The 25,900-nt window shown below is 46.0% G+C and overlaps 1 protein-coding gene across 1 annotated transcript in view; it reads left to right on the top strand.

The window, feature by feature from the left end:
* Positions 1-25,900, top strand: part of slc24a3 (solute carrier family 24 member 3) — a 172,826-nt gene that overhangs the window by 134,865 nt on the left and 12,061 nt on the right. The window contains exons 3-6 of the mRNA XM_077236978.1: positions 3,612-3,688; positions 11,219-11,293; positions 11,678-11,762; positions 11,874-11,977. Coding sequence (XP_077093093.1) covers positions 3,612-3,688; positions 11,219-11,293; positions 11,678-11,762; positions 11,874-11,977 — 341 coding nt within the window. The remainder of the gene's footprint in view (positions 1-3,611; positions 3,689-11,218; positions 11,294-11,677; positions 11,763-11,873; positions 11,978-25,900) is intronic.

The raw sequence follows: 25,900 nt of genomic DNA, 5'->3' as shown, positions 1-25,900 counted from the left end.
TCTGTGGGAACTCACTGGTAGCTTTGAGCCCTGAGTCCGGGTGAAAGTATAAGGTGGCCTGCTAAGGCCAGCCAGCTGGGGACTCGCCTATCAGGGAGGCCTGGTCGGGCCTACTAGCTAATAGCAAGTCATATTCTGCCATAAAGTACACTGTTGGAAACCATACTACACAGCATAATTCACTAATGGGCTTCCAGTAGCGCTATAAGGTATGTCCCACAATGTTGGGACTCACCTCCGAGGAGGCCTGTTTAAGGCCTACTACCCATCAGTGAGTCAACTGCCCGAACCACCAAGGCCAACCACGTAAAGTGAGCTGGCCTACAGTGCCCTCTGGGGGGCTGTCCAATCAAGGAGGCCTGCTGAGGCCTACTACCTAATGGCGCCTACAGCATCCTGGTGCCTAATCACATTGCCCATGGCAGTGTACTCCGCAAGAAAGCTAGTACCCTTAAAACAAGGGGAGTACAACATACGCCACTCTGCCTCAACGGAGGCCCCAGTTAGTCTGGGCCTACCATCTATGCATGGGCGTCAGCTCAGGGCAATGCTCTGGCTTCAGGGGAGCGTACTTCGACCAAAGAAGAAGTGAAGCTTACTTCATACTCGACCCGAGCCATAGTGGTGCGAGGTGGGATAAAACAGAACTGGGAGTGAAGTGCTCAGACCTACCCTGTATCACAGGGGAATACTCACACCTCACCCTGAGGTTATCAGGGTGCGGGCCTGCCAGCGGCTCTAGGGGTGACAGAAATGTATCTGTGCCCAACCTAGGGGAGTGGGGCTTGAATGAAAGCCAACCACCTACAACCTAGCGCTCGAGCAGTAGCTCAGCGAGGTGAGTGAAGCCTAAACTGGCGGCCTAAATCCATAGGCCAGTTCTGCATGGCAGGGTCGGGCAGGAAACCCAGTCTTCTTCGTGAAGCGAAAGACGGCCTAACCCTGCTCAATAAAGACATATATACCACGGAGGCCTGTTTGAGGCCTACCATGTCCTTACAAACCATCCTCAGCACCACGCTGCATTACTCTAGTCACCCCAGAATGCAGAGAAGGGGGCGGGCCTTGGCCTAACGACTCCCACTGGAGGAGGCTGTTTATACAGGGATGCTAGAAACCAACATTCACACAGTGAAGGGTCAGAGGAAGAAATGCTAAAATTTTTAGCAGAGCGCCTCTAATATCCCTGGCACAGCCTAGGCCAGCTACAGAGGCGGCCCTGGTGAGGGCCAGCCTGCAAGCATAGATCTATCTGAGGGCTCGGAGGAGCCACAGCCTTACTAAAGAATATAGTCTGTATTATTCCATACAAAGGGCTGCAGAATCGCTCAGCCTAATGAAAACCCAAACAGAGCTCAAGGGGCGACATACTCAGGAAGAAGTCAAAACGGACCTGTGGGCCGGACATAAGATCTATCTGAAGCTCTAGCGTCAGTCAACACTCTAAGCAAAACAATTTAAAGAGAGAGACCAACCACTCTACCCTGAGGTGGCTAGCAGCCCGAAGGCTAACATAGTTATCGTTCTGGCCACCTAACGGGGAACTTCAGGGCCCTAATGATCCAGGAAGCTTCTCTTACCTTGTTACCTTGACATGACCCCATAGCTCTATACAGGGAACGAGGTCTGTAGAGAGATACATCTCGGAATTTTAATTCACAAAAAATTACTCTTAAAAGACCAGTCAGCTCACCTGCGGCGTGCGGAGTGAAGACTCGCCAGATAGTTCTTTATGACCCTGGGGTCCACCACTTTACATGCCTGAAAGAGGCGTTTCTACTAGCCAAGCCTAGGCGGGCCATTGGAACATCGTTCTTATCATAGGCCCAGCCCCAGGCCTGATGTAATGAACGTCTGGGGAGTCAGAAGAGAGGAGAGGGCTGGATTTCTTTTTAATGAAGCCCTCCGGGGAGATTATCCATCAGCGACACTGTGTGCGCTTGTGCTGGATAACCTCCCTCAGATCCCTCTTCTTGCGGGAGTCACGCCTCTTCTGCGCCCTGTTCCTCCACGGAGGGGGCGCACGAGAGGCGACACTGGCTCTCTGGCCCTGTCTACGGTCCTCGGACCGTGAAGGGCCAGGCCCTCCCGCCTGCCTGGGTGTGGAACCGGATCTCAGCGGTATGCAGGATCCTGCAGCAGGTCGGCCTGATATGCCTGCAGCACCGCCATAGTGTGCAGGGAAGCACCAGCCTGAACCGCTGTCGTGTATGCTCTGCCATTCAAACGTGCTGTTGACTTTAGCGGTTTGGATGGCAGGGTTGGAGCTCTCAGTGTCGACGCCTGCCCAGACACGAGATAGTTCGCAAACGACTCGTCAAATGGGCGGCATCGACACATACCCATGCTCTGCGATCCCCTCAACATCAGCGAAATTAACCCGCTGATGTCGGTGAATACTGGCAGAGTATGGGCTCTTCCATGCCCTCTCGATCTCCGTGTGAAGATCAGGAAGGAATGGAAGGCTCACCTGAGCTGGTGTGTATGGCAGGGGAGAAACCGATCGCCAAGCCTACCGCGAGCGGTCTCTCCTCTAGCGCGTCGCCATGGCAGCTACAGCCTGTTGGCGGCGCGCTCCACAACATCCACCAGGTCTGCATACACGGGGCAGGGTGGCTGAGAGGGTTCAGGATCTACCTGATTATAAACCTCCTCAGCCATGTCCTGCTCGTCCTGAAGAGCAGCAACTGCAGGAAACCATTGGTGCCTGCAGTTCGCCCTCGTCAGCCGTCGAATCATTTGAGAGGTTTACAGGACTCTCAAGATGATCGATGAGCTCTATCTGGAAGCCCATGATGCAAGTCGCCGCTCTGCCTCGGCACGAGCGGGACCACGCGGACCAGACGTTGAACCCCCTTCACTCGAGAAGAGGGCCAGACGAGAGCGGAGCGTTTTAAGAGAAAAACGCTCACAGTTCACACAGAGGATTCCCTCGAGAACCCCTCGTGCGCGCTCTTCTCCCAGGCAGGAAAAAACACACTCGTGTGCTGTACATTTCATTTTCTTACCGTTTCATTGAGTAGCGTTTTCAAACAGACAGTCCCTGAAGACGATGAGATGATTTGTCATGTTTGCAAGGCGCCCCTTTATACTTCCAGGTCGCACGTTAATCATTCACGCTAATGATTCACGGGCTGTCGCCGGTCAATATGATTGACGTGATTTGATAGTGATTTCAGACACCTGTCACGCCTGAGGCGTTTCCCCATAGCGTCGTTGACGTATTGTTGAGTTCCCTTCGAAAGGGAACCTTAATTTCTTTTCGACTGAAGAAAGAAAGACATTGACATCTTGGATGACATGGGGGTGAGTAAATTATCAGCAAAAGTTTTTTTAAAAAGTGAACTACTCCTTTAAGAGTTTGAACATTTTTGTGATATATCCCTTTAAGAGAGACAAAAGTAGGCTATATGACAGCACATTCTACTTGCGCTGTAATTAGTATGTGATTGAAATAATTTACCATTTTTTCTCTGGAGTGATCCATATTCTTAATTGCATGATGTACTGTATAATGACAGGGAAGACTCTCTGAGACACATGTGCGTTGCTCTATGATTTATACTTGGACTATTCATGTAGCTCAATGTGTGTTTGCGTGTTTTTGGCAGGTATACATGAGTTCCCTGATGATCTTTTCACCAACCAGGAGCGAATGGAGGGGGCCGTAGCCTTGCATGTTCTGTTTGTAAGTATCTCTACCATCTGCTTTTTCTTTACAGCATTTGATAAAATAGTTTGAGTGCCTTATTCTAGCTGAAATCTATCAAATTACATGAACACTTCAAGAGTCAGGGGCTCAGGGCAATCTCTGACCTTACCTCTATTATTTGTCACAATGACTGCAAAGGATTTTACAAGTGATATGCTCATTGGTACACATGAGTGAATTGATCATGTGAATTTTCAGTTTATATTACCTCACTCGAATAGAGGTGTTCAAGCAGAGAAGGGTTTGTACAACTTAAATTGTTGTTGTGAGAAATTTATTAACCAGTGCAACAAATCAACTCAAATCAAATCAGTTGTCACGTTCAGATATATGATCTAGAACTTGATGAAGCCTGTACACATTTCAAGAGTTTTATTTCAGTTGGCATGCTTTAGTTCTTACATGAAATACTGTTTAGTACAGTTATATAGAGTGGATATAAAGAGTGGAATGGTTTTTATTGTCTGGCACTCTATGCCTGATGTCACAATGATTTGTTTACAATAATACACAATAGAGTTCCCTCTGCCAACAGTATTTCCTATAGTGTCTGTTCTTTTATGGAGTGTTCTCTGGAGGTATAAAAAGGAGCCAATTGGAATAGCACTAAAAGTTGTAAGCATTGTAAGCTGGGTGGCTGTTTTGAGACATGACTCAATAGAATAGTTTTTCATTGAAGTGTGTTTCATTGAAAAACTACCACCCCTGCTCTATGGCCAAATAAACAAGTATACATATTTCTTCATATTCCTGAAGCAATTATCCTGTCTCTTAGAAATGAAAATAGCTTTAGTTCCTTTCAGTCGCTCACGTTCGGCGTAGTGGACATGTCGACTGATTGGGATCACGCTTTGGGAGCCAGTCATCTTCGAGTACTGTTAAAACGAGCCAATGCACATTGGCGTATGAGATCTGCATCTCACACTCCGCCCGCGGAGCGGGTATAAATACGGATGCACGCACCAGTTGTCTTTCGCTTCGGAGCCGATGTCGATGTCTCTGAAGAGTTGTTATATTACAATGAGCGAGTGTGTCGGCACTTCTTCAGGAAGTCTCTCCCCGGTGCTGGTGGTTCTACAGCGCGAGTGCAGCGGTGGTCGCGAGCCTTCTGAGCTCTCAACTGCTGTTTTAACAGCATCACAATTCTGTGTTTGTGTTTGTTTGTCTGACGGTCGGTCGAGGCAGAGGAAAGTGAGTGCTTCACTGGTACAGGCTGTATCATCCCTGTCAGTGTTGCCGCGATCATTCCCCTGTGTGCTCTGGCACTGGTGAGAGTTTTTCATTTCCTGAAAGAGCAAAACGGGTGCGTTTGCGTCTTTTTCAAGATGTCATTCCACCCGTGCGTTTCTGGATGCGGTCGTTCCCTGTCCCCCTCTAACGGTCACAATTGTTGAATCACGTGTTTGGGCTTACAGCACGCTAAAGCAGCTTTTGTGGATGGTTCATGTTGATGAACCATCCCAATGTGATATGACTGTCTCGGTGTTGAGATCGAGACTCGCCTTCATCCGTGTAGGTGGAGTTCTTATTACCATGCCCCACCCTAGGGTGCCGTATGGGATGGGTGATGGAATACCCACCCTGTAACCATTCCCTGTGGGCTCCTCACCTGGTGGAGCACCCTGTGGATTCCAGTGGAGTCCCCCGTTGAGCGTGCTGGTCCCTCTGTAATGGACCGACCAGCCGTTTCATTTGGGGCCCCTTCAGAGGACAGGATGCCGATTGCAGCATCGGAGGATGAGCTGGCCTCTGGAGATGATGACTCGGCTGCGTTATCTCCCTCTAGGAGTGTAACGTTGTCCGAGCCAGATCCAGAAATGTCAGTTATGCTGAAAAGGGCAATATAAGGCTGCCGAGGCTGTTGGGCTCGAGTGGAATCCTCTTTCATGTCCTGCTCAGTCTCGGTTGGATGATAGGTTTCTCGGGGCGGGCCGTGCAGGTTCTCAGCAATTGGTTCTCAGCAATTGGTCTAGCGATGTCCACCCTGGTGGTCCAGGAGCGCCATCGTTGGCTCAGCCTGGTTGATATGGCGGACGCGGACAAGGTTCGGTTCCTGGACTCCCCAATTTCCCAGGTTGGGCTGTTCGGCGACGCGATGGAGAACTCCGCCTAACAGTTCTCTGCTGCCCAAGCGGACCGCAGCTGCATCCACCTCGCCGCCCGTGGGGTGCCGTGGCAGTTCCACCGCCTGCTCATCGGCGAGGGCGTCCCCCTGCCACCGCTTCCGCTCCTGCTGGGCCTCCGCGGCAGCCTCCACCCAGGCCTCAGTGTGGAGTCAGCCGCAGGCAGACTGCCCAGCTTGTATCAGGTGCTGCCAAACCAGGTGGCAAGCGTAAGACTAAGCGTCCTTGAGACAGTCCACCCAGGGATGGGGGGACGAGCTCTTCAGATGGTTACCGCTCCCCGGACTCCAGCAGTATCCTAATTGTCAAAAGAGCAAATTCCTCCGTTCCTGGGTCCCAAGAAGGTCAGACTGGCGGTGTGCGACCCTGTAAAGCCTTGCACCCCTCAGCCCTCTCTTGTGTCGCCAGCTGGCAGCCAGGTGTGGTTCGAGGACCCGATTACGCCTTCTCCCGTACGCCCTGTCGACCCGTGGAGACAGGTAAGTGTTGCATCTCACACTAAGACCCCGCTTGTGGCCGCTCCCGGGCCTTCCAAGCCAGGTCCCTTTCCTCCACCTCGCTGCCCCACCCCAGGTATGTCTGTGGTGCCACTGGTCCCCCTGGCCCGGTTTGTGGAAGCCTGTAGAGTGCTTCCCAACCGGTTCACCTGGCTCCTTCATACCATCAGACTCGGCTACACGATTCAGTTCCCCCGGCATCCACCCAAGTTCATCGGCGTTCGTTACACTTCGGTGTTGAGCGAACGTGCCCCTGTCATGCACGCAGAGATCGCATTCCTACTGGCGAAGGATGCGATAGAGCCGGTTCCTCTTGCCGATTTGAAGACTAGCTTCTACAGCCTGTACTTCATTGTACCCAAGAAAGTGGTGGGTTAGGGCCAATCTTGGATCTGCAAGTTTTGAATCGGGCCCTTCAAAAGCTTCTTTTCAAAATGCTAACACAGAAACGCATTTTCGAGTGCATCCGTCCCTGAGATTGGTTTGTAGCGTTCAACCTGAAAGACGAGTACTTTCATGTCTCCATCCTGCCGCGACACAGCCCATTCCTGCGCTTCTCGTTCGAGGGTCGAGCGTATCAGTACAAAGTCCTACCCTTCGGGCTGTAAACGCAAGTAAGTGTTTCCCCCAGTGAGCCTTCTTGCACAGACTCTGTGCAAAGTCAGGGAGAAAGAGGAGCAGGTCCTGCTAGTTGCTCCTTATTGGCCCAATCGGACCTGGTTCCCCCGAACTTGTGCTCCTCTCAACAGCCTCTCAGGGAGAACCTCCTCTCTCAGGGACGGGGTACCGTATGGCACCCGTGTCCAGACCTCTGGAAACTCCATGTCTGGTCCCTGGACGGGACGCGGATGTTCTAGGTGATCTACCACAGTCAGTTGTAGACACCATCACTTCTGCAAGAGCACCCTCTACGAGGCATGCTTACTCTGTGAAGTGGAACCTGTTCGTTGAGTGGTGTTCTTCTCACCGAGAAGACCCCCGAAGGTGTTCGATCTGTTTCGTGCTTTCTTTCCTGCAAGATGGGTTGGAGTGAGGGCTGTCTCCCTCCACCCTCAAAGTGTATGTAGCTTCTATTGCCGCAAATCACAATGCAGTGGATGGGAGAACCATGGGAAATCACGACCTGATCATCAGGTTCCTGAGGGGAGTGAGGAGACTGAATCTGCCTCGCCGCCCACTCTATACCCTCTTGGGACTTATCTCTGGTGCTGGCCGCACTGCAGAGACCTCCCTTTGAGCCACTGCAGGCAGCTGAGTTAAAAGTCCTGTCTTTAAAAACAGTTCTCCTGCTTGCTTTGGCCTCCATCAAGAGGGTAGGGGACCTGCACGCATTTTTGGTCGACGAATCGTGCCTGGAATTTGGGCCGGCTAACTCTCACGTTATCCTGAGACCCCTGCCTGGATATGTGCCCAAGGTTCCTACCACTCCCTTTCGGGACCGAGTGGTGAACCTGCAAGAGGCGGAGGAGGCAGACCCAGCCCTGGCTTTTCTCTGCCCCGTCCGCTCCTTGCGGTTATATTTGGACAGTACGCGAAGCCTCAGGACCTCAGACCAGCTCTTCGTCTGTTACGGAGGCCAGCAGAAGGTTAAGGCTGTCTCCAAGCAGAGGTTTGCCCACTGGATAATGGATGCCATCATCTTCGATTATGAGTCCCAAGATGCACCTTGTCCCCCAGTACTGCGAGCTCACTCCACTCGGAGTGTAGCTGCTTCCTGGGCGTTGGCGCAGGGTGCCTCGCTGACAGATGTTTGTAGAGCTGCAGGCTGGGCGATATCTAACACGTTCGCTAGATTCTAGATTCCACTCGAACTGTTGGCTTGCTGCGCCATTCCCCTTCTATGGACTGGATACGTGCGCCATTCTTGCTCCAGTTGAGTTCCCCTTTAGCCGAACCCTATTGAGTTCCTCCACATCCCTTCGGCGTTGGATGTTGCGGAGCGTCCGATGCTAGGCCTACATCTCCTATGCACTGGTGGAACTTGTGCTAGCCTGGGTCTATATGTTGTGATCCCTACGGCGATCCCACGTGTATTCTTCCAAGGTACGACTCCCTGCGGCGAGCCCGTGTCTTTCCCTTGGCAGATCTTGCTCTGCCGCCGCTGGCTGGTTGAGTCTCCCCCCTGTTAAGCTGGAGGCACCCCAGTGACTTTCCATATGTTGTACTGCCCGGTAATCCGCCCAGTCCATATGTTTATCTCCACATGTTACCTCCCTGCAGGCTGGATGTGGCTTCTGTATCATCCCTCCTTCCATCGAGAGAGCACGCTTAACCAGTGTTATCCAAGTCTAACTGAGTGGGTCCTATGGAACAGCAGTGACTTCCCTGGGCTAAGCCCTCTCCCTTCTCCGCCTCAATAATGCAGGTGGATCAGAAGGCTTTTCTAGGTACTGGAAGGTGGCAGCACTATTGGCGTTTTAATTGGGATCCCAATCAGTTGACACGTCGACTACGTTGAATGTGAGCGACTGAAAGGGAACATATCGGTTACATATGTAACCCTCGTTCCCTGAAGGAAGGAATGGAGACGTAGTCCCGTTGCCACTGTTGCTGGACCACCGCTGACTTCGGGCTCAACTCAACGAAAAACAACTGGTGCATGCATCCACTTCCGTATTTATACCCACGCCCGCAGATCTCGCACGCCAATGTGCTTTGGCTCGTTTTAACAGTACTTGAAGATCACAGGCTCCCTATGTTTAATCCCAATCAGTCGACACGTCGACTACGTCTCTGTTCCCTCCTTCAGGACAGAGACTTTTTGTTGTTTTTAAGAAACTGAGAAATAATTGTAAATTGTTTTGTGGCAACTGACATCATGCAACAAGTGAGCTTAACTTATATTGAACCTGGAATGTGAAATATTAAAGGAATGAATGCTCTCTAAATAAATCCACTGCAGTTCGTTTTAATTAAATAAATCAAGTTGTTTTGTTCCACCACCATAATCGTAAGCCATTACAGGGACGTCATGCATCAGGCCTTTCTGCCCCCGTAGGCCATGTCTGAGCAACATTTAAGTGAAGCATACCATGTGAAGCAGGTACTGATGCAGTACTGTGTGTTCCTGCTGAAATCCCTTGCAGGGTTGGTTTGACACTGCCATTGTTGTGCATTGTTTAGATAGTTGGCCATGTAAGCAGAGACTGAGTGGATGGTAAAAGCTGCAGCGAAAACCCTCTAAGACTCCCTCCAGCTGTTTACATGTTTTATTTATCTTTAGGGGCTTCAGTTGCACAGATCTGCCTTGTCAGAAGGTCAAGAATAAATGGAAGGGGAGGGAATGAGAGTAAAGGGGCCAGAGATTACATAATGGGCACAAAATGCGAGCATGGCAGCGTAGCGGCTGAATTAGATGCACTGATTGGCAAAGTCTTGGCGGGAAACAGTTGGCAAACAGGTCCCAGGGGTGAATGGAAGCTTGCTTTGACAGGACATTGTGTGCTTGCATCCATGTATATGTATGGGAATGTTAGTTCTGCGTGAACCCATGCTTATTTAACATACAAAAATTATATAATTATAATTATTTAGTTAGTAAGTTTTGTTTTGTTTATTTCATAATCACTAGTATTAGCAGTGTTTTTGGATTTATTGTTTAAATGTATGCATTTGGCAAATGCTTTTATCCAAAAGAGATGTATTTAACTTATAAGGTATACAGTATACATTTCTATAAGTTTTTGCTTTCTATGGGAGACGAATCCATGACCATGGCATGGCTGGCGCCATGCTCTACAGCAATAGGAATGTTAATGTTTGTAGGTAAATGCAAAGTACGCATGCATATGTGTTTTACATGTAGAGGGACCATGACATCTGCAATTCTCACCCATCTGACCACAGCAGATGTTGGAGCAACTAATCCCCACACACAGCTTTTTTATGCAAAACATGTTAGAATAGGGGAAAAAACATAATGTTCATCCCTATTGAGTATGAGACAAATAAACTTTGAACCCCCTCACTCTGTAAAGGGCACAAGCTTCCATCAGTGCCTTTCTATCATCGGGACACTTTCTAAGAAAAGGTCTGAATTGTCCCAGTAGACGGCCGTCCCACTGGAGGACAGATTGCTCTGAGAATAACAGAGTTTAATGGCGTTGACACTCGTGTACTCAAATGTGCCTGCACGCAAGAATTTCGCTTTGCACAAATTTAATGCGCTCCCAGTGGTTTCTAGAGTCTTTCTCTTTTTTTACCTTCTTATATAATATGAACTTACAGAGGCTTCATCAGATGTAGCAATCTGATTTAAGGTGATATTTATTCACTCTTTCTAGACTACCGGTATTATGATTTTCTCACCTGTCTTGCCAAATACATATGACTTTCTTTCTTCTGTAGACACACTAAAGGTTATGTTTTGGATATAATATCCTGACTGCTCTTTCCTGTATAGTGCAGTGGTTCTCAACTATTTCGACTCCAAGGCCCCCGTTGTCCAGAACAATAATCAAAGCCCCCATGACTTTTGAATTTTTTAAATTTTGACCACTTAAAATATTTTACATTTTGGCATAACTAGAAACATTTATATTCATTTTAAAAAATTTAAATGAGTTTCATGATTTATTAATTTACATGATTTTTCCAGGTCTAAAAAGGTCTAATCAGAACAATCCCTCTTAGTGGGCCTCAGAACCCTGGTTGAGAACCAATGGTATAATGAAAGTGAACGAACACCGTGTCTATCAAGTTTCAAAATCACAAAAAGTACCATAATATAATCATAAAAGTGGTAGCTGAATATCATAGCTGATTGTGGAACAGACCATAATTTAGGTTCTGGACAAAAGGAAGGTTTGAGCTTGAAGTGGAAACTCACTTTGTGAGTTTTTTTTTTTTGTGAGTTCACTTTGTCATTTTGTGTTCTCTCTCTAAAGGCCATGTATATGTTTTATGCACTGGCACTGGTGTGTGATGACTACTTTGTGCCCTCTCTGGAGAAGATCTGTGAGGTACGACATTCATTTATGTCTTAGCTAGTGTTCTACAACTGATAAACCTTTTAAAGCATTTTTAAAGGTGAGATGTGTAAATGTTTATTTAAAATATATTTTCTCTTGTCCTGGTTTAAGTTTGTTTGAATTATTTATTTAAAAATATGTTTTTAATAATTTTAAATATCAAAATATATTAATTAAATTTGGTTGTGTTTAATCTATTTAATTTTTATATGTATATAATTAATTAAATATTTCTATATTCTGACCAATGGCAGATGGGAGGAGTGTTCAGGAAAATATTTCAGATCAGTCAATGTTGTTGCCTTTCTGTTTGGTTCAAATTACTCTTTTCATCTTTCGTGCCTCTCTTTCTTTCTGTGTGTGAACGTGTTGTAGCGCTTCCAACTCAGTGAGGATGTAGCAGGAGCCACGTTCATGGCTGCAGGAAGTTCAGCTCCTGAACTCTTCACCTCAGTCATAGGTAAACATCTGGCTTATCCGAACACCACCTGCCTTTGAAAAACAGTACCTCACACATTTGAACATAGACCTTTACATGCCCTATGTAAGCCACCATGTCTTCTCTGTGCAGGTGTATTTATCACCAAAGGAGATGTGGGAGTGGGCACAATCGTGGGCTCTGCTGTCTTCAATATCCTCTGCATCATCGGAGTGTGTGGAATCTTTACTGCACAGGTGCTCATCATTACTTTGCACATTGTTTTAGCTTTAACTGTTTTAGTTAAAGTTTCAAACTAATTTAAATGAAAAAGAGTGTTATTTTTCTCTCAAATGTAGCTTTGGGAAATCCAAGTCATATTAGTGAATTGTTCCAGGCAGTTTGTGTAAAAGAACTAGTTCTAACAGTTCACTGATTCACTTTGATTTCAGCACAAATGTTCTTGCTTGTAGCAAAATATTTTGTTAAATGCTAGTGTTCATCACTATGTTTTTTAATGAATTATATAATTTAGGTTTCTTTTGTATACATTTATCTTTTGAACCCAAATTGAAAAAATTTATTATATAACGTTATAGTTATATTCAAGGTACTGTATATAACAGTATGCTTCCCCAACCCTGTTTACATTTTTAATACAGTGTCTACGCATTGCCAGTAAGACATTATTTTCCTTTAGACAGTCGACATAAATGTACTGAGCAAGCATTATGAATTCTCAACATCTGTGAGAGGTCAACTTAGAGATGAATGAGGTGACCTGTGCATCTCCTGTGCATCTCCCCTCTAAACCTCTGCCCTAAAAAAAGCCATTGCTTAGTGCAGACTGACAGTGAGAAGTGAGCAGACTATTCTCAGGGGTCACTGAGAGTAGCTGATGAGGTCAGTCATGTTAGCTGTGGAGTTGCTTCTTTTTTTCATCCTGTCCGCTTTGCTTTCCACTTCATTCAGTCATTCACACTGCTTCGGTTTAACCTCCTGAGACCCTTAGTATGTTAAAGAAAAGAGGATATAATGTTATATCTATCTTTGCAATAGCATGGGAAACGGCTTAATAGTTTTTTCCTCTCCCAGTCTTTCTTCAGTCACCATCTGGCAGTGGAATAGTGGCATTCTGGGTAGTCTGATAGACCTCAGAATAGTGTGCATACAAACAGGGTTTGAAATTAACACCCACCAACCCGCCAAATGCGGGTAAAAATCAGCTTTGGCGGGTAACGGTGTCACTTGCCAATTTGGCGTGTTGCTTATTATGTTTAGTCACTTTGCTGAGGAAGTTCATATTAGACAAATCTGGGTAGATTTAGTGCAAATACTTGTGAGTCATCGTGATATATTCTGCATACATATATATACATCGCGCATATCTGGCTTAAGGCGGGCATGTGCGATTTTTGTCCGATTTTGAGCCGAATTCTGACTTGTGCGACTCTTTTTCGGGTTGACACAGTGTGTGTTTACGATTTCCATGCTTTGTCGTGGGTCATTTGTCGTGCAGTGTTGGTGCAGTGTACAGGGAGAAAAGACAGGTGATTAACCTCTCCCGATCGGCAATCGGATGGTTGGATGAATTTCTGGCATATCAGAAATTTTGGTCGCTCCTCGTGACTAGCCTATATCGCACAGTTGAAGCAGAGCTACAAACCGATTGCCCTAAACTCAGTGTTTTTTCCCTCACTGCGTCTGCTCGAAAACAGAATGTTAACCATTTCAATCTGCAGCAAAAAAATAAAAAAACAAAAAGAAAAAAAACAAAAAGAGGGAGATCTTTAAGTTCTGTAGTTCAAACTAGCGACAAATTACTGTTGCTTACCTCCAGTTTGTCCAGTTATTACCCACGTCTTCTAAACCACCTGCGATGTAACAACATGCCTCTTTTATTAATTTGTTAAACAATGTTTTTAAATAAACCTGTTTTTAATTTTCATTGATGACTAATTATTGCAGTGTTTGTTGTGGTTTTCAATCTTTCCGAAAAATAACTTCGCAGAGATCTTTGATGCCAGAAATAATTAGACTTTATTTTCGAACGCCTTCCCGTTCCATAGAACGGCGCTCTAACGCTCTGGCCCTCTGGCCTTCCAGCGCGCTCCCGAGTATATTTTGGTTCAGAGTTATATACATACATCTTCTTCCAAAGAATGTAACACACCCTATAGATAGTTTTGGGTAAAGGTCTTTTACCATGTGACTTCTCAGAATAGAATTTTCTGCAGCAAACAACATTCCATTCAAGGTCTTTCACACACACAGAGGAAATCCAAAGTCACAGACAGAAGAAATAATTGTGTCCAAATATATAGCAAAATTACTTGTTTTCTAAATAATAAAATCTTCAACATTCCCTCCTCTGAGGCTTATTAAGCCTCACTTTCACTAGCCTTTTCCAGAGTGTAGTTTCAAAATCCAGCTCCCTAAGTTATGCTACCTGGTGACTCAATTTGAGTCACCCATTCTCCTTTCCAATTACTGGATTAAGCCACCACACTCCGGAGGAGCACTCGAGCCAAACATCTTCTTCCATACATTTCTATTTCTGTTAGTTGTTCTTTCTTTTTTGTTTAATATAAAAAGTAAAAGACTCAGGTTCTCCCTAATCAGACAAACTTAAACATTGTTATAAGTGTGTGTATACATTTGTTCTTGCATTGCATGTTATTGTCACAGTTATGTAGAGTATATCAAACATAAAAGTCTCTTATACTATTGAAAGTTTTCTTGCGGTGTAGATATCCTCTAGGGTCTGGCTCATCAATCATCTTCTTCGTCCTCAATTCCTCATTTACTGGAATCAACATCCAGGGTTTGTAGATATCAATTTGGTTGCCCTCTAAAATTAGTTCCCTTTCAGTCGAGAACGTCAGACGTAGTCGACGGTCGACTGAATTGGGATCTCGCTAGAGAGCCTGTCTTCTTCGAGTACTATTGAACGAGCCAATGTAATTGGCGTGCGTGATTCGCATCACACACTCCGCCCCCGCGGCGCGGGTATAAATACGGAAGTGGATGCACGCACTAGTTGCCTTTCGCTTCGGAGCCGATCGTTTGATGTCTCTGAGAGTGCTGTTGTCTACAACGAGCGAGTGTGTCGGTGTTCTTCAGGAAGACTCTCCCAGTGCTGGTGTTCTACAGCGCGAGTGCAGCGGTGATCGCGAGCTTTGAGCTCTCAACTGCTGTTTTAACAGCAACAAATTTCTAAATGTTTGTGTGTGTTGATGGCTGGTTAGAGGGCGGAAAAGTGAGTGCTTCACTGTTTCAGTTCTCTGTTCAGTGTTGCCGCGGTCATTCCCCTGTGTGCTCCGGCACTGGTGACGGTCCTATTTTCTGAAAGAGCAACACGGGTGCGTTTGCGTCTTTTTCAAGATGTCATTCCGCCCGTGCGTTTCTGGGTGCGGTCGTTCCCTGTCTCTCTCTGATGGTCACAACTGTTGTGTCACGTGTTTGGCTTACAGCACGCTGAGACAGCTTTTGTGGACAGCTCATGTTTTCACTGTGGGAACATGACTGTCGCAGTGTTGAGGGCGAGACTCGCCTTCGTTCGCGGAGAGCGAGTCCCCATTACCATGCCCCACCCTCGGGTGCTGTGTGGGATGGGTGACCGGAGGATAGTGTTGGATTTCCTGCCCGGTAACCATTCCCTGTGGGCTCCTCACTCCTCCCTTCCACTGCAACCACTGGAGCCTCCTGTGTTGTCTGCTGGTCCATCTGTAATGGGTGGGCCAGCGGTTTCACTCGGGGCTCCCCTGGAGGACAGGACGCCGATTGCAGCATCGGAGGGTGAGCTGACTTCTAGAGATGATGACTCGGCTGCATTGTCTCCCTCCGGGAGTTCAATGTTGCCCGAGCCGGATCCAGAATTATCAGCTATGCTGAAACGGGCCGCCGAGGCTGCCGGGCTCGAGTGGAACCTCCACCGTGTCCCGTTCAGTCTCGGTTGGAATCTGGAGTTTGGTATCTTGGGGCGGGCCGCGCTGGTTCTCAGCTCGCCGCCCCAGTGCCTTTCTTTCCCGAAATGCATGGAGAGCTTATCAGGTGGTGAACAGCATCTTTCTCTGCCAGAAACTGCCTGAATAGCTTTTCTCCCTCATTACCCTTGATGGAGGAACGGTGAAGGGTTGCGAGGTGTCCCTCCATTGGAGCGGTCTGTCGACACAGGTGCACCTGTGTCCGGCGGCCGCTGCCTTTTGGGGGGATCCTCGTCTCCCCCCTAAGGCCTGTGAGTTTCGTCTGTTCCGACGGGCAGAGCTTACAAAGCCTGTGGGCAAGCCCCTTCCTCTTGCGTGCCATGGCGTTGCTGCAGGCTAGGGCACCCATGGCATGCACGAGGGTAATCCAGACCGTGCGCTCATAGGTGAGCACCGCACTGCATCCGACCTCACCCTCCGGGGTATGGGTGTCGTAGCGTGCGTGATCGGTCTGGCGATGTCCCCCTTGGTGGTCCAGTAGCGCCTTCGTTGGCTCAGCCTGGTTGGTATGGCGGATGCGGACAAGGTTCGGTTCCTGGTCTCCCCAATTTCCCAGGTTGGGCTGGTCGGCGACGCGGTGGAGAACTGCATCAAACAGTTCTCTGCCGCTCAAGCGCAGACGGAGGTCATCCGGCACATCCTGCCCCGGTGGCCAGCTGCTGCCTCCACCCGCCGCCGGTGGCAGCTCCTCCGCCTGCTCGTCGCCGTGGGCGTTCTCCGGCCGCCGCTCCTGCTGGCCCTCCGCAGCAGCCTCCACCCAGGCCTCAGCATGGAGCCGGCCGCAGTAGAGACGCCCAGCCCGCTCCAGGCGCTGCCAAGGCAGGTGGCAAGCGACAGCGAAAGCATTCCGGAGCGGGCCGCCCAGGAATGGATGAGATGCTCTTGGAGTGGCACGATCACTCCCTCCCCCCGGGTGAGGGCCGGGTGGAGCCTTTGTTTGTGTGTGTGTCTGTTCCGCCGCTGGCTCCCTAAAAAAAAAAAAAAAAAAAAAAAAAAAAGCGTAGCAAGCGGTACCCACACTTCAAAGAGAGAGCAATTTCATCTGTTCCTGGGTCCCAAGAGGGCCAGTCTGGCGGGTGTGACCCTGTATAGCCTTACACCCCTCAGCTCCCCCTTGGTCGCCAGCAGGCAGCTTGGTGCGTTCGAGGACCCGGTCATCCGCCTTCTCACGCGCCCCCTGCCGCTTGTGGAGACAGGTAAGTGTTGCACAGCACACTAACACCACTCTCTCTACTTTGCTGCCCCACCTCAGGCTCGGCTACCCCGCTCAAGTCAGTGATAGTCATCACACTAGGTGTTGAGCAGACGTGCTCCTGAAAATTCAGTGATATTCATCACACCGAGTGTTGAGCAGTGCTCCTGACTTGTGCGTGCTTATCTTATCCTGCTGGCGAAGGATTTGATATAGCCGCTCCTCCAGCCGGTACGAAGGCCAGTTGTAAACTCGTTCTTCGTGCTACTAGGGGGTGGGTCGTGACCATCTTGGCCCAAGATTGGTCTGCAGCTTTGACCTGAAAGACATGTGCTTCAGATCTCTACCTCCCGCACCGCAGGCCATCCTGTGTGTTGCGTCTAAGGGTGGAGTATCAGTACAGTGTCCTTCCCCTCGAGTGCTCCAGAGCCCGTTGGGTCGTCAGGTCAACTGGAAGAGAGTAGTCTCGCCCACGGGCTGAGTATCTCTTTCTTAGTTTTGGAGAGGTACTCGGTCCAACATGTCTCTCCAATGAGAATGTGTTCAGCTGGTGTTGAAGTGAGAAAGGGTCCCACTGAAAGAACTTTCAGAGGCTCCTGGGGTATATGGTAGTCGCAGCCTTTGGCTTCCTCCATATGTGACCGCTTCAGCGCTAGCTTCACGATCGAGTCCCGAGGTGACCGTGGCAGAGCAGCTCACCCTGTGTGACTATAATTCATCCCGGTCTGCTGCCAAACCCTCTTCAACAGAGGAGCCATGTACAAAGGGCGTGTTTTAACGGGGGCCTGGGCGACCCCCGACTACACGGGCATTCGTGCCTCGAGTTGTTAGACATTGCGACCGTTGCGCAAGCTTCCCCTGCATGTCACAAACTCACCCGTCACCTCCTCCTTGGAGTCAGACGCTTCTGAGGGCGCCTTGTTCCACTCCTCCCGCTTACTCAATCGTGCCGCCATCGAGCCTCACGACAGTTATAGCCAGGGCAAGTGGAGACTCCATCCCCTGGGTCCGGCTGGGTCATGACCATTCCGGGGCCGCTCAGTTGCCCCCCCGGTTTTATTTTTCCGCCAGTGTTTGGGTAAACCGAGCGGACTACCCTTGGACAAACACTGGGTCTCAGCTGCCCCAGGGGCCCGCAGAAATGCGTTTCACCCCAGTGAGCCTTCTAAAAGTGACTGCGACTCATGGTCGCCTTGCGCCTGCTCAAGTCAGTGAAATCATCACTCTTCATGTTGAGCAGAATTGCTCCTGAAACTCAGTGAAGTTCATCGCACTCAGGTGTTGAGCAGCAATGCTCCTGTAGCTCTGTGAGTTCATCACAGGTAGCTCAGTGAATTCGTCACACGCAGTGCTGAGCAGAAATGCTCCTGGTGCTCAGTGAAGTTCTTCGCACTCAAGTGTTGAGCAGAAATGCTCCTGCAGCTCAGTGAGTTTATCACACTCAGGTGTTGAGCAGTAATGCTCCTGAAGCTCAGTGAACTTGTCACACTCAAGTGCTGAGCAGAAATGCTCCTGTCGTTCAGTGAAGTTCTTCGCACTCAAGTGTTGAGCAGAAATGCTCCTGAAGCTCGTGAGTTTATCACACTCAGGTGTTGAGCAGGAATGCTCCTGAAGCTCAGTGAACTTGTCACACCCAAGTGCTGAGCAGAAAATGCTCCTGAAGCCCAGTAATCTTCACATGTTGTGTTGAGCAATGCTCCTGTCTTTTGCGCCCGTCGCTTGCACCTACGTGCCAAGTCAGGAGAGGAACAGGTCTTCATAGTTGCCCCTTATTGGCCCAACTAGACCTGGTTCCCTTCAACAGCCTTCCTGACTTCCCCTGAAAACTCTTTCGGGGACGGGGCACGATGGCACACGCGTTCTTCCCCCGGAGATTCCGGGCGGTCTTACATCTGAACGCGGAGGTTCAGGTGGCTATCACAAGAACATGTGATAGTTACCATCACTTCTGCGAGCACCCCCTAGAATTGGGTAGCGTGCTTACGCCTTTAGAAGTGGAACCTAGTCGTTGAGTGCGTCTTCTCTCCAGAGGAGATCCTGAAAGCTTTCGATCACTTCAGTGCTCTCTTTCCTGCAAAATGGGTTGCAGTAGGCTGTTTTCCTTCACCCTCAAAATGATGTTGCCTCGGTGTTTAAACGACGCTCATCGTGTTGCAGAAGTATGCAGAAGCACGTTCTGATCGTCAGGTTCCTGAGGAGCAAGGTCTTGTAAATCCTTGTGTCCCTCTTTATCCTCTTGGGCCTTGTCCCTGGTGCAACGGCACTGCAGAGACCGCCCCTGAGCCACTGCAGGCAGTGAGTTAAAAATTCTGTTATATCAGTTATCCTGCTCGCGTGGTCTCTACTAGAGGGTAGGGACTTGCTCGCTTTCGGTCAACGTATTGTGCCTGGAGTCTGGGCCGGCTAACTCTCACAAGCTGAGACCCCGGCTCGGATTGTGCCCAAGGTTCCTACCTCTCCCGTAATAGGAGCAGGTGGTGAGCCTGCAAGCGCTGCCCTGGAGGAGGCAGATCCAGCCCTGGCTTCTCTGTCCGTTCGCTTGGACGTGTACAGAATGCAAGTCATAGACCTCAGACCAGCTCTTCAAATATCTGTTGGAATTCAGCAGAGAGGGAAGGCTGTTTCCATGCAAAGTTGCACTTAGTGCTTGCCTTCATTTCGGCAAAGATCCGAGATGCAACATGTCCACTTAGGTGTTGAGCTCCTCTATGATGAGTGTAAAGTGCTCCGCCTGGGCGTTGACGATATGCTTTGCTAAAACAGATTCTAGAGTTGGGGGCTGGACGACACCTAGTTGAACCGCTGCCTCACGTGGGCTCCCTTCTCATGAAGCCAGTTTCACAGTGAGCCCGGTTCAAGTGTCGGCTTGCTGCGCCATTCCCCTCCTATGGACTGGATACGTGCGCCTTTCTACTCCAGTTGAGTTCCCTTAAAATTGAACCCTGTTGAGTTCCTCCACACCCCTCCGACGTCGGACGTGCGGAACGTCTGGTGTTAGGCCTACCACTCGTAAGCAGTGTGGAACCTGTGTTAGGCTGGGTCCATATGTTGCGGTCCCTTCGGTGACCCCATATGTGTATCCTTCCACGATACGGCTCCCGGCGGTGAGCCGTGTCTTCCCTCGGCAGAGTCTCTCTGCCGTCACTGTCCGGTGTGTCTCCCCCCGTCTTAGGCTGGAGCCACCCCAGTGACATTCCTTATGTTAGACTGCCCGGTTTCCGCCCAGTTCATATGTGTATTCTCCACATTACCTCCCTCTGGGTTGGATGTGGCTTCCGCAGCGTCCCTTCCTTCCAACGTACGGGGAACGCTTTCCCAGTGGTCCTGTAGGAACAGCAGTGACTTCCCTGGCCTAAGCCCTGTCCTTCCCCGCCTTAAGTTTGCGGGGGCATCAGGAGGCTTTGGTTTAGGCACTGGAAGGTGGCAGCGTTAGTGGCGTGTTCAATGGGTGATCCCAATTCAGTCGACCGTCGACTACGTCTGACGTTCTCGACTGAAAGGGAACGTCCTGGTTGCGTATGCAACCCACCGTTCCCTGAAGGAGGGAACGGAGGACGTAGTCCCCTTGCCACTACCGCTGGACCACCGCTGACCCCGGGTTACTCTCGGCTCCTCAGCGAAAAGCAACTAGTGCGTGCATCCACTTCCGTATTTATACCCGCGCCGCGGGGGCGGAGTGTGTGATGCGAATCACGCACGCCAATTACATTGGCTCGTTCAATAGTACTCGAAGAAGACAGGCTCTCTAGCGAGATCCCAATTCAGTCGACCGTCGACTACGTCCTCCGTTCCCTCCTTCAGGGAACGGTGGGTTGCATACGCAACCAGGACGTTTTCATTATCTTTTTCCCGCATTTTCATTTGTTTTCCAACTAATGATCTTAATATGCAAAGTACACAACAGAATAATAACCCACTTTCAATATCCCTTATTGAGCAAACCTTAATTTTCCAAACTTTTATTAAGTTTTCCTTAACTTCTGCTCTTAAGTTTTTCTTGACTCAATCTTGACTCAATCGTAATTGCTAAATTTTCCTCCCTGTGCAATATTATTTAGTAAAAGTGCAACACTGATCACCAAACATAAGTCAGTTTACTTTTTTCATATAATTGTTTTTCTCCTAATGCAGACAAAGCATTATAATAAATATCTGCTTATTATAGTAGTCTAATTGATTTATTATGCATTTTTGTTCTACTTGATCCATATGACTATTAATTCAAAATATGGCTGGGTAAACATAACTCTCTCGTTTTTATCACTTCTTATGAGAGAATATCATTTCTTAAATTCGAAGAATCCATCTTTTAGTCAGTCAATTTTAGTGAACAGAACACTTTACACCTATCTAATAAATTGCAATACATTTCACTTACTGTCTATTATATTACCAAATTTAAACAATAAATTCCATTTTGACCTTTTTTAATCTCGCGTATTGCTTCCTATTCTCACTGTAGCTCCTCAGTTCAAGACTAAACTGAATACATTTTCTTCGTTTCTACTAATTTCTAAATAATCTATCTTGAATAAACTAATTATGTCTCATGTAATCACTCTAACTAAGAAAGCTTCAGAGCAATGTTACATTTATCTCATAAAAGTCATTCAATAAACTCATTAGACAATTAGAAAAATAACTCTAGCAAATAACTTTTTGCACTCTTACATATTCCTTATATGTACATTTCTTTTTCTTTATATCTAACAATCTAAAAGTTTTTCTATCAACCATTTAAACCATTAGCATTATATTTTAATTATTATTAAAACTTCTTTGTGTTCGTATGCGACTTATTTTTAATCTTCAATACTTCTGTTTAGTTGACATATAATCTGACTTTATTTCTGATAGTTTTTCAATCTAAGGATTACTTCTCTGTTAGAAATTTAATTTCTGTTCCTGCCCCTCCTCTGTTGATTTCATTGCTTTTACCCATCTATATCATGTCCACATGGTATACTGATATATGGCCTATTTTTGTCGCTGTTCTTTTCTTAACTTTGTTTTTGCCACAAATTTCACAAAACTTTGCAAAAATGCCTTTTAATATAAAATGCCTATAATTTTATATTCATTTTAATTTTTAATTTCCTTATCTTACTCCCCCCTTTGCGCACTGCTTTAAAACCATTGCGCATCTGGACTGAGAATATTCAAAAGTATTCATTGGTTCAACAATCTGTCCTTCATGTGAATGGCAAATATCTATTTTTGACCCCCCTCTGGTGCCATTTAGATTGTTCACAGGGGCCTGTTAGTTATTGGATTTCAATAACCCAATTGCATATGAGTACCCATTAAGATTTATTTAAAAGTTCTTTTTAGTTCTAATTTTTTTCTTTCATGCATTGTCTTAATTCCCACTATGCTATATCAATTTCTTAAATTAATTGTTAACATTATTTTAGTTTCTTTTCTTTTTTCATTATCATTGTTTTCTATGTTGCTTTAATATATTTTTTTCTTCAATCATTTTTGTTATGGTGGGGTTATTATTAAGTTGCTACTGAATCTATTCAAGGGCTGAACATTCATTCATAGGAAAGTTGGTTGATGTTGACTATTGTTTGAGCTTGTACTCATCTCTGTTGATTCTGTCTTCTTTGCACAGTTCCTCTCATTACTGTGTTTCTGGTCAAGTTTGTCTTCTTTTTTCCATTCATGATTTGATCATTCTGTTAGTCTTGTCATATTTACATCTTTCACCAGGGTGACTCTTGAGTCGTTCGTTGCAATGGACTCTTTTCTCTCATTGTCAGCATGTCCTTGATCCCTCACTTCCGTTGTGGGGGGTTGCTGAAGTCAGTTGGTGTATTTTAAGTTGAGAGACATGAACTCAAATGTCACTCTGTTGATCACTTCCTCTGAAATTACAAAGCACAGTTGCTGGTTCTTTTTGTTAGACTTGCCCCAGAATCCTTCCTGGAATTGAGTTGCTGCTATCTGTAAATTAAAGCTTAATTATTTTTATTAGTGAAAATAACATGTGATTTCAATCATCTGCTCATCTGTCCCATTGTCCTTCTCGATGTTACCTGTAGAATGATCATGTGGGCTGAGTGGTGTCCTTTCTGCTTTCATTAACAGCAGTGCTTTAATCCATATATTCCTATTTGTTTTTCATAAATTTGACTTTTCATCATTATTTGCAACTTTTTGCATTTTTCTCACAATAAATTTCCAATGTACTCTTAAAATTAGTCAATTCTACTCAGTTATCTCTTTGTCTTGAGTTCCACTATTAGCACATTATTTATTAGGCATCTTGGACAATACTCAACCCACTTTGACAAAAGTTACAAGACAATATTTCATACTTTTGACAAAGATCAGCTCCATCACGATATGCTGAAAAGAAAGGCAGACGTGTTATGCTGCAAAGAAAGTCAGATATGTTATGCGCTGCGCAAATGTGGCACTGGTTTTTCTATTTTTATTTTTCTCTCTTCATTCTTTGTTTTTTCATATTGTTACTTCAGTTCCTGACCAGGAAATTTAACCAAATGCATCCATGGTCATTATTTTATTGGGCAGAATTTGCCCTGTGGGCCCACATGTTAAATTTTAAATACAGCTGTATTGGTAAAATAATTGATTTGCCTTAGTGTCTCTTCAGACACCATCTCTCACTCATTCACACTCAGTGTCTCTCTCACACACACTGGCCAGCATACATTCTTGCAGGTTGTGCTCTAAATGTGGCATCCTATACTTTTAGCCAAGGGTTGATCAGGTCAACACAACTATGTCAAACACTACTGAGAAGTGTCAATGATCATAAGGTTTAGTTTAACACCATTGTTATAATCCTTTTTTTTCTTTTTACAAATTCTAATAGACTAAGTATTTTAGAATAATAAGCCTGCCAATTGTAATTTTTCAAATACATTTTGTCATTTGTTTGTCTAATTTTTCCTACTCTTTTTTGTTTTTTGCTCATGAGCTGCTTTATGAAATTGGAGATATCTGCATAATCTTGGATCCATGGCCAACAACATTTCCAATCTCATTATCCCAGTTCTGACAGCATTTTTTGCGATTTCATAATTTTGGACTTTTGGAGTAATTTTTTCTCCAATCTATATCTCTAAAAACTTACCAAAACAAAATGGAGTGACCAGTATCATTGTTTAGCAAACACTAATAATAATCTTTGACATTTTGTGTCTATCTTTTCTTTTCTTTTTTTTGCTACGGAATAATCTCATGCTTTTGGCCCTATAGTTGTTTAATGTAATAGCCCTCACTATAACAAATCCAGCCTCAGATTGAACTATTTAGTGAGTTGAGCACCCACTTGTCTCTTTCAGTGTATTCTCTTTCTTTTTTATATGGCTGAACTTGAACCTATACTGAAAAAGCAGAGAGGGTTAGTGTAGCAGAGAATAGAAAGAATTGCTTATGAGACCAGTGAATAATCAGAATGAATAAAGTTAATCTAATAATTAACTAAATTTGAAGCAGTCTCTAGAGTGATAATCGGAGTTGCCACACCTGTGGTGCCCGTAAGGGAAGGATGTCGGTCGGTTTTTCTCTGTTAAAGCTTCATGGCTGTCTGTCTGCATGTGTCGTCAGCCTGTCACTCAAAGGCCTGTTGTCGTAGACTGGAATATAGGCTCTGTTGTTTCTCTGCCCCTTCTCAGTTTGGGCTTTGATAGATTTTGCCACAGCTTTGCATCTCAGGATTTTCCCCTTTGTCCTCAGGAAAAAGTCTCCAGTGAAATAGTGAAAGTTTCACCTTTTCCAGCATTAAATCAGTCTTTCTCCATGCTGAGTTTGCCAGAGAGTGGTCATTCAGAAGGGGAGCTGAAAGCCCCTCACCCACTCTTCTTCTTCTCTCTGCAGTCGTGTCTTTGACCTTTCACCTCTTCCATTCGACACTGAAGCCATCTGAAACTTGAACACTCAGAGAGCTGCATAGATCAAATTAATCTTTATAAATATTTGTTCCTGAGCTATTAGCTTTTTTATCTAAATTCCACTTTTTAACCATCTTTTTCCTAGTTCTTTTATAGTATATAATAATCACTGGTTGACAACAGCAGTTCTCCCATTCTGTTTTTAGTAAAGCAAGTTCTTCGTTGCAGGAAAAAACAAGCTATCTCTTCTTTGCAATATCAGCAATAATCTAACATTTGATTTTCTGAGTATAATACAATTAAATAATTTTCCCTATCATAAATCAGACATCAATCTTTTTCCTATATTTGCATGCTGTGCTCAAAATAATCTAACATGGTGAATACAATTTTCCTCAGCCATTTCCAACAATTCACATTACTAAAATCCTAAGATTGCTGTAAATTATTTATGACTGTTTGTCACTCAATCTTGTTCACTTTTAGCACACTGCACAAGTTATTTTTTCCTTAGCACAAACTTAATTATCTACAATGGAATCATTTTTCTCACTTTGTCTTCAGGGATAATGAGATACAAATTTCAGATATAAGATATAATATATTAAGCATGTGCATTTTTATTTATTTATCCATTAATATATATCAGTCCATTTATTAATATATATTTTATACGTTAACTTATTTATACTACAATAATCTGTAAGATTAATATCTTGAAACAATTGTTTTCTTTTACTATTTCCTTTATTTTTACTACCCATAATTTATACAGTACTTGTCCCTCAAGCTCATTCACACATTCCTTGTCCCCTATTTTAACCACAGGCACAGTCAAGCAGACACACAGCACAGGATCCTACATACAAATACACAGAGCTAAATTCTACTCACAGTGTTTCTCACTGTTTTTACAAACAAACCTTCACTGAATAACTATAAACTATCACAGACCTCTGCGATTCAATTTAGCTTACCCGAGCAGTCCATTGTCATTCCTATAACAATGCGGTAACCATAAGCTAAACTTATCTGTGCGCATGCTATCTTATTATCCTTAATAAGAAACACAGATAAAATACCTCATAACCTTATGAGTATCGTTATCCTTAACGAGCAGAAAATTATCACAGTCCT

The sequence above is a fragment of the Siphateles boraxobius genome, unplaced genomic scaffold (assembly GCF_051911475.1).
Source record: "Siphateles boraxobius isolate OS27281-9 unplaced genomic scaffold, OSU_SipBor_1 20, whole genome shotgun sequence".
Classification (NCBI taxonomy): domain Eukaryota; kingdom Metazoa; phylum Chordata; class Actinopteri; order Cypriniformes; family Leuciscidae; genus Siphateles; species Siphateles boraxobius.
The sequence above is the reverse complement of the archived record's forward strand: the minus strand, read 5'-3'. Positions and strand labels throughout refer to the sequence as shown.